Source organism: Neofelis nebulosa, chromosome 7 (genome assembly GCF_028018385.1).
Source record: "Neofelis nebulosa isolate mNeoNeb1 chromosome 7, mNeoNeb1.pri, whole genome shotgun sequence".
Lineage (NCBI taxonomy): Eukaryota > Metazoa > Chordata > Mammalia > Carnivora > Felidae > Neofelis > Neofelis nebulosa.
This window is the reverse complement of record NC_080788.1, coordinates 41,724,488-41,741,379: the sequence shown is the minus strand read 5'-3', so window position 1 is coordinate 41,741,379 and position 16,892 is coordinate 41,724,488. Positions and strand designations below refer to the sequence as shown.

The 16,892-nt window shown below is 47.4% G+C and overlaps 1 protein-coding gene across 5 annotated transcripts in view; it reads right to left on the bottom strand.

Annotated features, from left to right (window-relative positions):
• The window catches only part of DAPK2 (death associated protein kinase 2), a 120,851-nt gene that overhangs the window by 26,622 nt on the left and 77,337 nt on the right, over positions 1–16,892 (bottom strand). For all 5 annotated transcript variants that reach the window (XM_058737449.1, XM_058737448.1, XM_058737447.1 and 2 more), the window contains exon 5: positions 540–669. In XM_058737449.1, coding sequence (XP_058593432.1) covers positions 540–669 — 130 coding nt within the window. The remainder of the gene's footprint in view (positions 1–539; positions 670–16,892) is intronic.

Below are 16,892 nucleotides of genomic sequence, written 5' to 3'. Positions count from 1 at the left end.
GGGCTTCTGGGGCCTGAGTCAAGGCTGATAGAAACGGAGGGATGGGGGAGCTGCCAAGGCTCTTGTGAAGCAGGGCCCCCTGTGCAAGAATAAAGGCCAGGCACACAGGAGAGGTGAGTGGGTGGATCTGGCATTTAGCAGATGATTTCCCTTCTCTTTTTCAGGAAGTCAAAAGCTACTTCAGAGAAACTTGAGTTTATGGGAATGCCAGAGGGTGAGGAAATTTTAAATTTTCACAATAAATTCATCTAAGAGCAGGAGGTGGGGCCAGCTCTGGGAGGGTTTGACTCTGCAAAGGCCTCTAGCCCCACCGGGCCTCCTCCTGCCCCACTGGGTGCTCAAAGCCAGCACCTGGACCCTTACCCAGAAAACTTGCAGGACATTTTCTTCCCCACCCATTAGGTTTCCAAGGGGGAGTCTCCAAGGTACCATCTCTCAGCCCAGACTCTCAAACAGACACAGGGTTTGTTCCCAGAATTTCTCTACCTTTTGATCCCAGATGCCTACTTACCTGGGAGAGAAATAGGCCTAAAACTTACCAACAAATTCTGGCGTCCCAAAAATATTCTTAAATTCAACTCCATCTTCTATTTCATGAGCCAGGCCAAAGTCAATCAGCTTGATGTGTGGAATGGGAATATTCTTGTCTAACAACATAATGTTTTCTGGCTGGAGAACAACAACAAAAAAAAAAGTAAAGAAGGAAAGGATGAAAAGATGGTAATTAAAGCCCTGTTTTGTGTTTTTGCTTTAGGGGTGGGGTGGGGTTTGGTGTTCTTTTTTAGGAGACTAAAATTCTTTCTTGTTTTTGCGTCCTGTCTTCTCCTGTGAACTCAAAGACAGACATAGCACTGAGGGCAAGGCCTGGGTTTTATGAAATCTGCTGCTCACAGCAGAACCAGAGACCTTAGCTTTTAGTCTCCTTTTTGTCTCTGAATGGCAGATCCTTCAATGCAGTGCCTCTGTTTCCTGATCTGTTAAATGGGGCCAGTGAGAAATTCAAAGCATTTCCTGTAAACAAAACCACTGCCTCTGTGTGAGGACCATAGGGGTGGGAGCCTAGCAGCTTAGCCTGGCTTTACACACGGCTTATTAACCTTTCTTCCTGACCACCTCTTTCCCCTGGCTGGCCAGCTTCCTGTTGACAAACTCCCCTCCTCTGGCCTAACCATGTAGCTCACACTTCTCTATGGGTTTAACTAATTTTGGCCCTCAGCAGGACACTGGAAAAAAATGCACCTGACTTCCCGGGAAAATACCAGCTGCCCAGGCTATTTCCAGTGTAGCAAACAGCTGCCAGATGTGACACAACCATGTGGGTATGTGTTGGTGGGGGGATGGCCCTGCCCTGGCCTCATATACCACAGGCTCTCAGGGAGGCCAGACACAAGCCTACCCTTCTGAGCCTACCCGTCTCACTCCCACCCAACTGCTCAGAGCCTGAACGTGGGTTAGCAGGTCTCTCCACTTCACCCTCTCCCCTCCCACTCCCCACTGTGACTGTCCTAGACTTCATTCAAAGTGGAATGTCCTGGGGGTGCCTGGGTGGCTCAGTCAGTTAAGCATCAGACTTCAGCTCAGGTCATGATTTCAAGGTTTATGAGTTCGAGCCCCGTGTCAGGCTCTGTGCAGACAGCTCAGAACCTGGAGCCTGCCTCAGATTCTGTGTCTCCCTCTCTCTCTCTGCTCCTCCCCTGCTCGCACTCTATGTCTCTCTCTCTCTCAAAAATAAATAAACATTAAAAAAATTTTTTTCAAAGTGGAATGTCCTGAAAACGTACATCCACACAAAAGCATCAAATTCATAACAGTCCCACGATGGAAACAAGACAAACGTCCCATCAACTGATGAACCCAGTATATCCATATAGTGGAACACTATTCAGTCGTAAAAAGGAATGGAGGCAGAGAAAGAATACAAAGGAATGAAATACTGATACCTCAGCATAGATGAACTTTGAAAACATGATGTTAAGTGACAAAATCAGTCACCAAAGACCATGTATCATATGATCCCATTTATATGAAATATCCTGAATAGGTAAATCCATAGAAAGAGAAAGTAGTTTAGCAGTTGCTCAGGACTGGGGAAATGGGGAGTGACTGCTAATAGGTATGGAACTTCATTTTGGGGTGATGACGATTTTCTAAAATTGGTAGTGGTATTAGCTGCACAACTTTGTAAACTGTACACTTTATTTTATTTATTTGTTTGTTTGTTTATTTATTTATTTATTATTTTAGAGAGAGGCAGGTAAGGGCAGAGGGAGAGAGACACAGAGACATTATCTTAGGCAGGCTCCATGCTCAACAGGGAGCCTGATGTGGGACTCAATCCCACAGCCCTGGGATCACGACCTTAGCCAAAATCAAGAGTCAGGCGGTACCTGGGTGGCCCAGGTGGTTGAGTGTCTGGCTCTTGGTTTTGGTTCAGGTCATGATCTCGAGGTTCATAAGTTCAAGCCCCACATTGGGCTCCACACTGACAGTGCAGACCCTGCTTGGGATTCTCTCTTCTCCTTCTCTCTCTGCCCCTCCCCTGCTCGTGCTCTCTCTCTCTCCCAAATTAAATAAATAAACTTAAAAAAGGAAATTAAGAATCAGATGCTCAACTGACTGAGCCACCCAGGTGCCCCTAAATTGTACACTTTAAATGGGCAAATTGTGGGGCACCTGGGTGGCTCAGTTGGTTGAGCGCCGACTTCGGCTCAGGTCACGATCTCGCGGTCCGTGAGTTCGAGCCCCGCATCGGGCCCCTGTGCTGACAGCTCAGAGCCCGGAGCCTGTTTCAGATTCTGTGTCTCCCTCTCTCTGACCCTCCCCCATTCATGCTCTGTCTCTCCCTGTCTCAAAAATAAATAAACGTTAAAAAAAAATAAAATAAAATAAAAAAAATAAATGGGCAAATTGTATAGTATGTGACTTGTATCTCAATAAAGCAGTTTTACATGAATGAATAAACACATAAATAAATACATGTTTAAGAAAATCGAGCATCCCTATTTCTTGTTTTTTAATTTTTTTTTTTTTAATTTTTTTTTCCAACGTTTTTTATTTATTTTTGGGACAGAGAGAGACAGAGCATGAACGGGGGAGGGGCAGAGAGAGAGGGAGACACAGAATCGGAAACAGGCTCCAGACTTTGAGCTGTCAGCACAGATCCCAACGTGGGGCTTGAACTCACGAACCGTTAGATCATGACCTGAGCTGAAGTCAGATGCTTAACCGACTGAGCCACCAAGGTGCCCCAAACATCCCTATTTCTCAAAGAAGAATTTCCCACCTTGTACCTTTGCTCACATTATCTGCTTTACCTAGAAAGCCTTCTGCGTGATCTATGCCCATTAAAATCCTAGCTGGGCTTCAAAGTCTAACTCGACTCAGCTAGTCCTTGAAAGCTTTCCTCAGTGAGTACCCCACCCACACACACCAGAAATGAATCCCCCTCCTGTCCCTTTGGTGCTTATTTGAACTTTTTTGTTATGACATTTGTCACACTCTCTCCTTGTCCACCAGTCCTTGCTGTCTTTGTTCTAGCTCCTCTACCGGACTCTCAGCTGGAGGGAGGATTTAGGTCTTTGCATGTTCACCCCTGCAGTGCAGAGCACAGCGCCTGGCAGGCTGACGGTTGCCCTGTTAGCTGAATCGATTCTGAATCTGGCCTGAAGACACTCCAGCTGCCCCATCCCAAACGTCCTGGCTCCCTGAAGTCTCTGTGACCTCATGTCAGAGTGGCTGGAAACTTTCACTCAAATGAGCTGGCTGTGGCCTCCCCCGACTTTGAAAATAAATAAAGAATACATTTCCTTTTGCATTTTTAAAGCTTGTTTATCCTTTTTCCCCTCTGGAGACTTCTCTCAACTTGATTGTGAAAATGTGTCAAAGTCCTTTCCCAAGGCAAAGCAGGATCTTAGGTCCTGCAGAAAGGAGACTGAGGGGGGAGGTCAGGAGATGGGACCCAGAGAGATGGCCCCACTCCGATACCCCCAATCCAGCCCTCAAATGGCTGCTCATGGACCTCGAGTGTTCTGGAACCCCATGCGGTAAGCTACGCCCTCCCCACTGCCCACCGTCTTACCTTATTAGGAACTTCCCCTCTCCTCCAGGGAATGGCCCTGAGGCTTGCTTCTGGGGCAGAGGAGGGTCAGAGCCGGGGTCTTCCTGACCACCATAGTGCTCAAGGCACAGCACACACTGAATGGGGATGGGAGCCACAGTGGACAAAAGCAGTCACACCAGACCTGGTGACCCCCAGGATAATGGGGCAGGAGGAAATGGGTAGGGAACATGGGAGAAGAAGGAAAAACAATTGGAGGCTGAATTCTCCCAGGCAGCATTGCTCTGAGAGGTGAGAAGTATCCTTGCCTTATATCCTCTCACCTCTGTGTCCCACAGTCCAGGGGAAACAGCCTCTGCACTGGCTTGTGAAAACTTCAGGGTCAGGCCACATTTTCTTACCTTAGTACTGCCTGTCCCTGCAAGTCCCACTCCAAGAACTTAACACATAGCAGGTGACTTCTCCCCTGCTTGGAACATTCTTCCTGCACAGTCCCTACCCCAAACCTGGCTAATTTCCTATTCACGTTTCAGTAAAAATAGTACCTCCTCCAGAAGGTCTACACATGCGTACACACACACACACACACACACACACACACATTTCCTGCCCAGTTCCCATAACATCCTGTGCTTCCCCCATTTCAATGTGTCTTACACTGTCTCAAGGTGGTCGCTTACTTATCTGTCTCTTCATACTGGGTTATAAGCTTCCTGAGGGTTTTGTTCCTATCAACTACCTAAAGTTCAGTATAGAGCCCAGCATCCACCAGGTGCTCATAATTGTTCCCTGAGCGAAGACACCTGCCATTTCGCTGCAATGTGCTAACCCAGCACGGGACATACTTTCTACCTCATTGAACCCTTCCAGCTATCTTATGGAGTGGATGTTATCATTTCCCTGTTTCAGAAAGAAACCAAGACTGAAATACTGGCTTGTGGACACAGGGATTTTCATGTTTTTTTTTGTTTTTTATTTCTGAGTGAGAAAGCATGAGTGGGGGAGGGCCAGAGAGACAAGGAGCCAGAGGATCCTAAGCAGGCTCTTCGCTGACAGCAGCAAGCCTGATGTAGGGCTCAAACTCAGGAACTGTGAGATCATGACCTGAGCTAAAGTTGGACGCTCAACCGACTGAGCCACCCAGGTGTTCCTGGACATGGGGATTTTAACCTCTGTCTGTTGGACTCCAAAACCTCTGCTCTAACAACTAGAGTAAATTATCTTCCTGCTTCCCAAAGGTCCTGGGAAATCTATCCCAGGGGGGGAAGTGGATATTCTCTTCCAGCCTGGCAACCTAGGGCAGGCTTGGACCCTGGCTCAGGCATAGCTATTTTCCTGTCCTGGAACTTGCTTCCCATCCCTGCACACCTTTTCTTCCAGTGACGCTTTCACCCAGGTGAGGGGCCCCGAGTGCAGTTCTGGCCTGCCCTCACGCTGGGTTCAAAGGCTCAGAAAAGGAATCTCAGGATCTCCTGGGCTCGACCTCCTCGTTTCAAGGAGAGAAGAGAGGTCCTGGCAGAGTCCCCATAGAGAGTCTGGGTAAAGTGATATGGCCTGTGGTTTTCAGGCTGAGAGGTGACCTTAGGTCAGCAGGAATGTTCTACTGGGTGTCAGGACCCAGATTCTTGTCCTCACCTTACCACTCACACACAGAGCCATTTGGACTGGCTTCTGGCTCAGACTTGCCCTCAAATAGCAAAACAGTAAAATAGACCCTGTATCTACAGCTCCTCTCGCTTTCAGAAGGGTTTCCTTCTTGCTGTCTCAGCCTTCACTAACCAGGAGGCAAAGCAGGGGCTGTTATTTTCCAAACATTCACCAAGGTGAGCAGCGCACTAGCGCTCTATGTCATCTTTGCAACCATTCTGAGTGGTGGATTGTTATCACCCCCATTTCACAGATGAGGAAACAGAGGCTCAGAGACCTAAAGCACTGGCTCAAGGTCCAACAGCTCATCATGGTGGCATCAGGGTGGGTTTCCTGGGCAGTGCAGCCCCTGCTCGCCACCACATCACCCAGTTTGGTTAAATATCTTCAGCGGTCCCACTGACCACGAGAGTAAGGTCAAGGTGCACTGCCTGATATTTGAGGCATCGAAGTTCTGCACTGACTGCCCCACACTACCTTCCCAGCCTCACTGCCCATCACTTGCTTGCACCTGCCCCATATCCCCTCAAGGTGGGTATTACCACACCCAGAATGACATCTCAGTTCCATCCTTTTCTCTGGCTCTTCCCCTTGCCTAGAATATCTTTCCTACTCTTCTTCACACTTTCAGAGACGATGCCCCATCCCTGCCTCGTTTTACTCCCTTACTTTTCAGTGAAGCAGCCCCTGACCTTGTGCTCTAACCCCCTTAGGTGGGGGTTATGAGCAAGTGGTCCTAAGTCGCAGGCTGTCTCTCATATTGTGACACCGCTCTCCTGAGTGGTGGCCTCCCTGGGAAAATTCAGGTCAGCGTTAAGTTTCCTGGCCTCCCCTATGGTGTCTTGCATCCTGTATGTCCCACTGAAATACGCCGACGTGCACTGAAAGAACTGGGAACCAGTGAGTGGTCCTTCCTTTTCTGCCCTGTAGAGACCCTCCACCACCACTAGGGGGGCCCTAGTGCACTCCTCCCCACAGGGCTGCTATAGGGCTGGGCCAGGAGAAAAATGACTGAGGGAGGATCCCCAAGGGTAGCCTGAGGGCCAATAAAGCAGAAGTTCCCCCAGGGGGTTTTTCTAAGCTTCTTTGCTTCCCCCTTCCTGAACAGGGTAGGGCACTAGAAAAGATCCTGGGCCTGGGTAGTGGGAAATTCCAGTTCCACCTCCACCATACGAGGCCATGTGAACTTAAGCACATCACTTCCTCTCTCTGGGTCACAGCTCCCCAGTTCTAAAATAGACACTGGATGGGATCCAGAGCCCCTTCACGCTCTAGCCTCTGCAACTGCAAGGTGGCATAACCTCCCAGGCAGGGCAAATTCCCACTCCTCTGGGCCCCAAGGCGGGACATACAAAGGCTCAGGTCTCCTGGCTCCTGGTCAGGAAGGACGAACAATCCACTGTGACCACAAACCACAGGGCCCAAGCCAGGATGCCCTCTGGGGTAGTGTGGTCCTAACCGTCTGCCCTTTCCTCCAGCTTTAGTTGCTTCAACCAAATACTACCCACACGCTTGTCATCACCTCCGAAGCATGGCTGGAAAGAAGGATCACATTCCGGGAGGTGCCCCCACTGCCCAGCACCGGGTTTGTGGAGCTGCTACCAAGAGGTGAAACTGCTCTCACCTGTCAAAACAAATCACCCAGCTCAGCCCACCAGGCAGGCAGCTGTGGGACAGGCCAACATGCCCCTCCATGCCCCAGCAGCTTTGGTCAGAGGTGCCTGCTATGGTGCCAACCAGAAGCCAGTCCTCCTGGCAGGACCGATGTCAGTGGGTGATCCCCGCCAGTCCAGTACAGCATGTCCAAGAGCCCCTGCAGGATGAAGGCAGCCTCTGGGAGCTACACAGTAAGGTGCAAAAGACTTGAGCTTAGAGCCAGGCAGGTCAAGGTTCAAATCCCAGCTCTGTCACTCACAGTGAACCCTGCTCAAAGTCAGTGGATCTCTTGCAACCATGATTTCCCATTTGTAAAATGAGTCACCTACCATGGCAGAGGGTTGTTCTGAAGATTCAGAGATGGTGCATGTAAGGATCAATGCCCAGCAAGATTTCAAATCATGGTAGCTATGTTTGTTTGCTCCTCTCTGGGATGTAGCAATGACAACAGTCAGCCCTGGGAATCTTACTAAATCCCTGCTGAGTCACCTGTGCACACCTGCAGACCATGCCCTCTCACTGACCTGCCTCCTGTCCCACTCATCCTCACCCCCAGTTCACCATACCGTGTTCACAATGGTGAGGCTACAAGGGACCTCAGAGGTCATTTAGTCCCTTCATGGTTGCAGAGCAGCTCAAAGAGGTCAAGAAACTGCCAAGGTCACTGAGCAAGGAGCAGAGCCCAAGTCTGATGACCCCCTCCCTACCCAGCGTCCTCTCCAGGTGCCTACGCAGCCTACCTATCACTGGGTGAGGCCGCTGACCTCAGCAGAGCAGGGGCCCAGCCACTCTGTGCTATGGGGACAAGAAGGCTGCAGATGAACCTTCATTGCAAATATCGAGCATGGCCCCAGATTATTCAGGATGCGCTGGGCAAACTGAGAAAGCAGGGCTGACTGCTTCCAGGCCTCTCTGGGCTGGTTTCCATGGTGCTGCAGCAAACTCTCCCCCTGGCACACCGTGGATGAGACCACAGGCACCCCCTTCCCACAAGCCTCCAGTGTGGCCTATGCCCAAGGCCCGTCTCCATCTGGCATTCAAGGCCCTCCTATCACTGGACACTCACATGCCAACCGACCTCCTCATCACCCGTACCCCAATCTGCAGTTCACTTTGGGGGAATGGCCTTCCTCACAAGCTTTTTCTTCCCCCTGACGCCCAACTCCAACACACACACTGGAACATCTTCTGTGATCCCCTCCCTTCTGGCACGTGCAGCCAGTTGTTTCCCGTCAGGGCCTGTATGGTACCCCGACATGCCTCTGGCAGAGAACCAACGGCACTGTAATTCCTTATGTGTCCTCCCTCCTCTATCCTGAAGCCCCACAAGGCGGATGGGGGCCTCGCCTGCCATTGCCACCCCTAGCACCCAAGAGTGGCTGCTATTGTAGTAAGTGCTCAGGAATTGTCTGCTGGACAAATGGACAAACCACATATGCGTCTCTTGCTCATTCTGCTTTTAGGGAATCAAGAAAGATCACAGCTAAGAGCCTTAGAACCTGGATTTGAATCCCAGTTTTGCCATTTACCAGCAGTGTGACACTGGCAAGTTCCTTAGCCTGTCGGCCACAGGTTTCTCACCTTAAATAAGCAGTAATAAATTAGATAATAAAACCTACCTCATGAGGGTTACCAAGAGGATCAAACAGAGCATAAAACGTGACCTATAACTGTTAGCATCATCTTTTTTTTTTAATTTTTATTCATTTTTGAGAGACAGAGCATGGGCAGGGGAGGGGCAGAGAGAGAGAGGGAGACACAGAATCCGAAGCAGGCTCCAGGCTCCCAGCTGTCAGCATATGCAGGGCTCAAACCAACAAACCGTGAGATCATGACATGAGCCAAAGTCAGATGCTCAACCGAGTGAGCCTTCCAGGTGCCCCAGCATCATCTCTATGATTATTTCCTTGATCATGTGTCTCCTTCTCAGAATGAGAGTCTTTTTCACCTGCTTACTGAACTCCTACCCATCCTTCCAGGCCCAGCCAAAATTCTATCTCTTCCAGCCCCAGCCAAAATTCCTATCTCAGGAAGTATCATCCGAATACCCAGCCCAGCTCTCCTTCCTTGTCCTGGCTCCACACTTGTGCAACAGCCTCGCCCTGCAGTACCAACGATTTTGCCAAGACCCTGATTGTTAGTCCTGCCTCCCCAACAAGACTGCCCACTTGCAGAGAGCAGGCGGGCTTCTCATGCTCTTTCTACGGTCCTAAAAGCACAACCTATAGCATTTAGTTTACGAAGCATTCACACTTAACTTGATTCTCACTCTCTGAGGCAGGTACCATCATCACCCCCATTTTACAGATGAAGAAACAGAGGCTCAGAGAGGTTAAGTGCTTTCCCAAGGTGCCTCAGTAATAAGTAGTGCAGCTAGGGTTCAAGTTCTGGCTGACTCCAGATCCTGTGGGCTCTCCCTTCTCTCATGTCCCCTCCCTTCCTCTAGTTGATGCAAGGGTGCCTGCTGGGGTCACTCCTGCCTGCTGGCAAAGTGGGCACATCCATCTTGGCCCTGGTGCCTCAGCAGCTTCCTGCCCCAGCTCCATGTTTTTCCCAGAAAACCCACAGCTGTGGCTTAGGGAAGGGCCCCAACTGGGTTGCACTTGGATTTGTTAAGCCACAGCTTCTGGCCACTCGCTCATGGCCTCTTCCTCTGGGGAGGGCTGTTACATGGTTCTGACCTCCCACTGCCCTATTCAGTAAAGCAGAGGAGAAAACCTACTCTACCTACCTACTCTGTCTCTAGGCTCTAGCAGCAGGGGCAGAAATAAAAATTCACTTTCAAAGGCATTCCAGGACCACTGGCTTTTGGCTTTGGGCCAATCAGCAAGTTGGATCTGTGGTCTGTGCCAAACTAGCATTTGTGGTGAGCTTTCCCCGCACATCACCTTATTAGATCCTCAAAGCCACCCAGCTGTGGATGGCTGGTGCCCCATCTCATCAGTGAGGAATCTGGGCTTGGATCAAGACATTCTGAGCCCTCAAGCTGTGCTTTGGGGGTCCGCGTCTGAGCTAGTTGCCCATTGTAATCCTCTGGAGACCGTGCTAATGCTACCGAACCGACAGAAATCAACTCACCAGGAGTGAGGCTCTAGTGCTGGTTTTGGAAAGCAAGCTCTCTAAGCAAGTCTGAAGAGGACAGTGTCATGTTTGGGAAACCAGTGCCGACGAGGGCCCAGTCACCTGACAGACACAGGTTTGAATCCCACTCTGCCCTGTGCTAGCTGTGTGACCCTTGCCAAGTCAGTCACCCCTCTGAGCCTTGGCTCCTCATCTGAAAAATGGGAATACTAATATGTTAAGAGGTTCTGAGACACAATAAAGCCCAAGGAGCTCTCGAGCAACCTCCTCTTTCTATAAAATGGGCATGACCCAGAACCTCCCTCACAGTGTGGCTGCGTGGATAAAAAGAGCGAACGCAAGCAAAGCACTCAGAGAAGAGCCTGCGTGTCTCCGAGGTGCTCAGGAAACGACGGCTGCCATTATTATTACTACACCCCTGACAACAGTCAGCCTGCATAGAGCACGAAACCTGCTCACAAAATGCTTTCACCTGCAAAGTCTCTGAGACCCGGGGGGGTGCTGGGGGGGTGCCCACTGGCTCATGACAGCCTATTGTTAAATTTGAAGGAATTTTGTGAGCTGGTTGTTAAAGAGAGCTATGTAAGTGTATTATTTTAATACTAAAATTAAGTTATATAAACTTACAGTTAAATAGGCTATCTTAAAAACAATCCTCGGGGCGCCTGGGTGGCGCAGTCGGTTAAGCATCCGACTTCAGCTCAGGTCACGATCTCGTGGTCCGTGAGTTCGAGCCCCACGTCGGGCTCTGGGCTGATGGCTCAGAGCCTGGAGCCTGCTTCCGATTCTGTGTCTCCCTCTCTCTCTGCCCCCCCTCCCCCGTTCATGCTCTGTCTCTCTCTGTCTCAAAAATAAATAAACGTTAAAAAAAATTTTTTTAAAACAATCCTTAAAACTCATTGCTTCCTAATTTTGTCAATTATGTTTTAATAGTCTCGATGCTCTTGAGGTGATTTCTGCCCTCTATCTCTGTGTTGGGGAAATACTAATTAATGGTGTGCGACTGCACGCTGCTTCCTTGAAATTGGCCATGGTGGGTGTACTGATACCATGGAAACTGGCAGATGCTCCGATCAGGACCTCGTTTGTGGTCTTCTTGATCCTAGACTTAAGAAGCGCTGGAGAAGATCACTTAATAATGCAGATTAAACTTAAAAGGGTGCCGTGTCTGTAGCCATCACTTTGTGAATAGCACAGAAACCGAGGAAATATATTTTTTCTGATATTCAGAAACTATTATCCAGTTCAGCAAAGAAGTCATTCGTGTCATTGACAAACAAGTAAAGTTCCAATGCATGTCTTCACTGTTTGGTTTTTATCTCACTTGTTAACGTAGACAAAAATATCAACCAACATTCTGGTCAGAACTACACTCAGGTGTCACCTGCAGCCATAGATTGGCTATGGATACAAGGGTTTGGCAAAAAACCGAAGAAAATGTGCTATGAGAAACAACTTGCTCTCTGGAATTTACAATAAAAAGTATTATTTACTTTATTGTTTATAAGTTGTGTTGTAAATCTTTGTATCATAAAATTCAGGATAAATTTGTGTGTGTGTATGCACATACACTTGTTTTCTGGAGATCTGGCTGTTCCCAGAATACCACTGCAAAGAACCTCACACAGGAGGGTACTCTCTGTGTTTTTTAGATGAGGAACTAAGGAACAGAGAAGTTAAGTAACTTATTTGAGGCCAAACAACTAAGTTGTGGAGCCAGGCTTATAATTTAAGCCCAGGTTGGGGCGTCTGGGTGGCTCAGTCAGTTAAGCATCAGACTCTTGGTTTGGGCTCAGGTCATGATCTCATGGTTCATGAGTTCTAGCCCTGCATCAGGCTCTGTGCTGACAGTGCAAGCCTGCTTGGGATTCTCTCTCTCTCCCTCTCTCTTTGCCCCTCCCACGTTCTCTCTCTTTCTCTCAAAATAAATAAATAAACTTAAAAAAATTCAAGCCCAGTTCTTCTTAGTGCTAAGGTTCCTGTTCTTTCTACTATTTTCATTGCTTCCAGAATCAGATTCTTTCACTCCTACTGAGATCAGAGGCGGTGAGAGGACTGACAGTGGAGCTGTGAATGGAACCTAGAAGTAACTGTTTGAACACATGATACCTCACTGGAGGCCAGGCCTAGGGAGGGGCCCCCAGTGGAGGGCATGGGCAGCTAGAAGCCCCAGGAGGCCTCTAAGCACCTAACAGTGAATGCAAAGGCAATTTGCATTTCTGGTTTCCTGTCAGTCTTACACAGTGTCCTGCCACCCTTGAAATCTTCCCGGCCGGCTGGCTGGAAAGTGCTACCTTATTCATTCCCCCTTTGGATGTTTCCATGCCCATCTTCCCTTCTGAATCCCTCTGGAGGAATAGGGAGGAATAGGGAGAGGAATAGGGAGAAATGTGGCCTAATAAGACCAGTTAAAACTGACAACCAATATTTGCAGGAAGTGTTAGAATTTGCAAGCCCTCTCATTAATACTGATACCTCCCTGGTCCTTTGCTCCACCTCCACGGGACAGGAAGAAGAGGCAATATTATCTCCACTTTCAAGGCCAGGAAACGTCAGAGAGGTGAACTCCCAATGTCACACAGCATAGGTTGAGACTCAAATGCAGGCTCAACCCCCAATCCTCTCCTCTTTCTACTTCACCATGTGGCCTCCTGCTGTATCTTGTAAGAGTCACCTGGTTGGTTTAATGCTTCCCATTTCAAAGCATCTATATTTCAATTCTTTTAATAATGGCTGTCTATAGCTTACATTTGGGCACATTTTGTTCCTTCCCTCCACTATTTAGAAGTTCAGCATTCTGAGGGTCACTTCTCCTCAGGTTGCCCTAGGGTGGCCTTGCAGTAGTTGATAAAGCAAACAGCATGTATTTCTAGGGCTTCGGGCTCACAGTCTTATGCATGGGGCGGAGATGAAGAGGGCACAAGCTAAACTTTGCATCTGAGAAACAGGAAGCAGGGTCCACCTCTCAGAATACCCTGAGGGGGTAAGGAAATCAGAAAATACTTGTATAAAAGTTTCTACAGCAAAGTAAAATACTTGACAGCCCATGTGGGCTGCTGGGGTTAATATGTAAAGTTAAAAAAAAAAAAGCACAAAAGAAAACTGTAAAAGCAATATAGTTACAAGTACCCTAACCCACCTACCCCCCCCCACACACACACACCTGTTCATAAAAAGCTGAAGAAAACACACCAAGTGATAATAACAGTTGCTTTGGAGTGGAAAGTCTGTGGGTAACTTCCGTGTAAGTTTCCACATTTTCTATGAGTTACTACTTTTTACAATAGCATAAAAGATCATCCTTCACTTGAAAAATGCTCTTAAGTACAGAGAACAAACTGAGGGTTGCTGGAGGGGTGCTGGACAAGGGACATTAAGGACGACACTTGTGATGAGCACTGGGTGTTATATATAAGTGATGAGTCACTAAATTCTATTCCTGAAATCATTATTACATTATATGTTAACTAACTTGGATTTAAATAAAAATTTTAAAAGATGCTAAGGGGTACCTTTGGCTCATCTCTTTCCCATATTCTTATCACCGCCTCCAACTGGCGTACTCTCTCTGCCCTGCCAGAACTTTCTTTCAATATCAGAAATAGAATCTTCTTTATCCACCCATTAAAGGTCTTCCACCAATTCTTGCTCATTTTCTTAAGTGTGATGTGGTACTGTAGGAGACCAACCTCAGTCTCAGGAGAAGCCTACAGAAGTGCCGAGCATGAAGTGTCAGGATGGCTATAATCTTCTCTCAAATTATGCCAAAAAATTTTTAAATCACATATATGTTTTTTATTTTAATTTTTACCTAAAATGATTTTAATTCTAAAGATCATATGTATGTATATATATATATATATATATACACATATGTATGTATATATACAATATGTACACATGTGTACGTATCTGTGTGTAGATATACAGATATAAAATACTTTCATGTAAGTAAAAAGTTTTTTCTTTCTTTTTTTTTATAATTTTCTAAATGTTATTTAATTTTGAGAGAGAGAGAGAGACCAAGCAGGGGTGGGGAGGGGCAGAGAGAGAGGGAGACACAGAATCCAAAGCAGGCTCCAGGCTCTGAGCTGTCAGCACAGAGCCCGACACGGGGCTCGAACCCATGAACTGCAAGATCATGACCTGAGCCAAAGTCGGACGCTCAATCGACTGAGCCACTCAGGCGCCCCTTTTTATTCTTTTTTAAAGAGAGAAAGAGGTAAAGCAAATGTGGCCACGTGTTGAATCTAGGGGGAAGGTGTAATGGTGTCCCCTGTATTCTTGCAATTTCTTTAAATGTTTTGAAATGTTTTCGTAATAAAAACATTTGAGGGGAGAAGCCTTCCATGGCTGTGACTGCCTATACAGACTCTTTGGTCTGGCCTTCACTGTCACAATCTCACCCTATCCTAAGTTAAATCTCGGCCATGTCTTACCTTCACTTCATGCCACCAGATTTTAGTATGGAAACAATTTCATTCTTGTAAGTTCTACTTTCAAATGCATGCACATTTTATAGCAGTTAATAAAATATGCACTTTTTAAAAATTACGAGGATATTAGAAAGAAAAAACAATGTAACCAGATGAGAAATTAACCATGTAAAGGATAAATGTATGACACGGTTCAGACCCTTGGATTAATTAAATATAAGAGGCATGGACCAAGGAAGTAAGAAGTCTACACTGTCAAAATTTGGTGACTGAAAAAGCTGGTAATACCCAGTTTGGCTTAGTGTTTCCTCACTGGCTAAGTTCAAGCTCCAGCTATCTCACTTAATACCTATGTGATCTTGGAGTACCTGGGTGACTCAGTTGAGCACCCATCTCCTGATTTCGGCTCAGGTCATGATCTCACAATTGTGAGATCGAGCTCTGCGTGCAGCTCTGCACTGAGGATGCAGACCCTGCTAGGGATTCTCTCTCTCTCCCTCTGTCTCACTGCCCCTCCCTGCTCATGCTCACTCTCTCTCTCTCTCAAAATAAATAAATAAACATTAAAAAAAAAACCTGTGTGATCTTGGACAAGTTACTTAACCTCTCTGAATGTCAATTGCCTTGTGTGTAGAAAAGTGACAATACCTAGACCTCAATGCGTGGCCATGAGGATCACATGAGAGAACAAACGTGTAAGCATGCTGTATTATAGAAAGTGCCATATACATTTAAAGTACTATTGATATCATTCCTATGAAAGCTTGACAAGCAAACCCCCTCACATCATGAACATAAAAACAGCTCAAAAGATGATCAGGGCATAGAGGAATTTGGAATTTTGGAGTACTTCTTCAGAAATTCACTCTTCCTTCCTAGTAGTTATATAAGCCAAAAAGCCCCATGAGGGTTCCTGGTTTGCATATAATTTTTTTCAATCCTCATGACTTGTTCTTTTTGCTTAAAATACTAGTCAGACCTGAGGCCGACCTTCCATTTTTGAATCCTCAAGTGGATTAGGATGTAGGGGAGAAATACCAAAACTCAGAAGGGAAATTCCCAAATACAAACACAAAACCGCCCTCGACAAGGCCTTTGTTTGTGTAGGGATCACACGCCAGGGTACGGTTCCTAGGTGGTACTGACCCCCATTTCCTGCTAATCTGTCCCACAAAAGGCATGTCTGAAGGCACACTGGGTGCTCCCTGTGACTGAAGGGCAGGCAGCCCCATTGTCCCTTCCAACCATGTAAATACAGGCAACATCATCTACCTTTACCACTCCTACCTACCCACCTCAATCAGCCTTTCTATGGTGAATTTACAGCACACACTGGCCTGGTATTCCCTCTGCTGAGGTGGAACGCTTACCCCTTGGTAGTGGGCATTTGTTGGCAAGAGTCATGGTTAGCTTTCATTTCAGGTGGCCTCCCCACCAAGTCTCACCGTGGCCATCTCCTGCCCGTGGAAGGCAGGTACCATATCACATTGATGTTTGCCACTCTACTCCTGGGCATACTATAGCCCCCCAATAAATGTTCACATCATTGCACTGACTTCTGCCCGCAAACTCTCTTGCATTTCCCAGGTGACATCAAAGGGTCTTTGCCATCCATGCATGCATCTGGTCTTACTAAGTCATTTCATTCATTCATTTACTCATTCATTCAACACTGAGTAATGTGTCATGTGCCAAGCACAGTGCTAGATACAAGCAGAAGAGTGACCAACACCAATAGACATTCTCAGACTGTACAAAGGGCAATGGAAGCATAAAGGCAAGTTCATTCTTAGTTATGCTTTGGGACGGAGTAGGGAAGGGAAAGGCTTCCTAGAGGAAATGATGTTTCTGCTGGGCCTAGAAGGATGAACAGGAAGGAAGTCCACGGACAGAGAAAGGAAGAGCAACAGCTTCCTGGATGGGACCAGCATGAACATAGAAGGAGAGAGGCCAGAACATGTATCTGTCATCTTGTTGCCTGGGGCTAGTGTTTTGGAGTGGGGAAAGGTGGATGA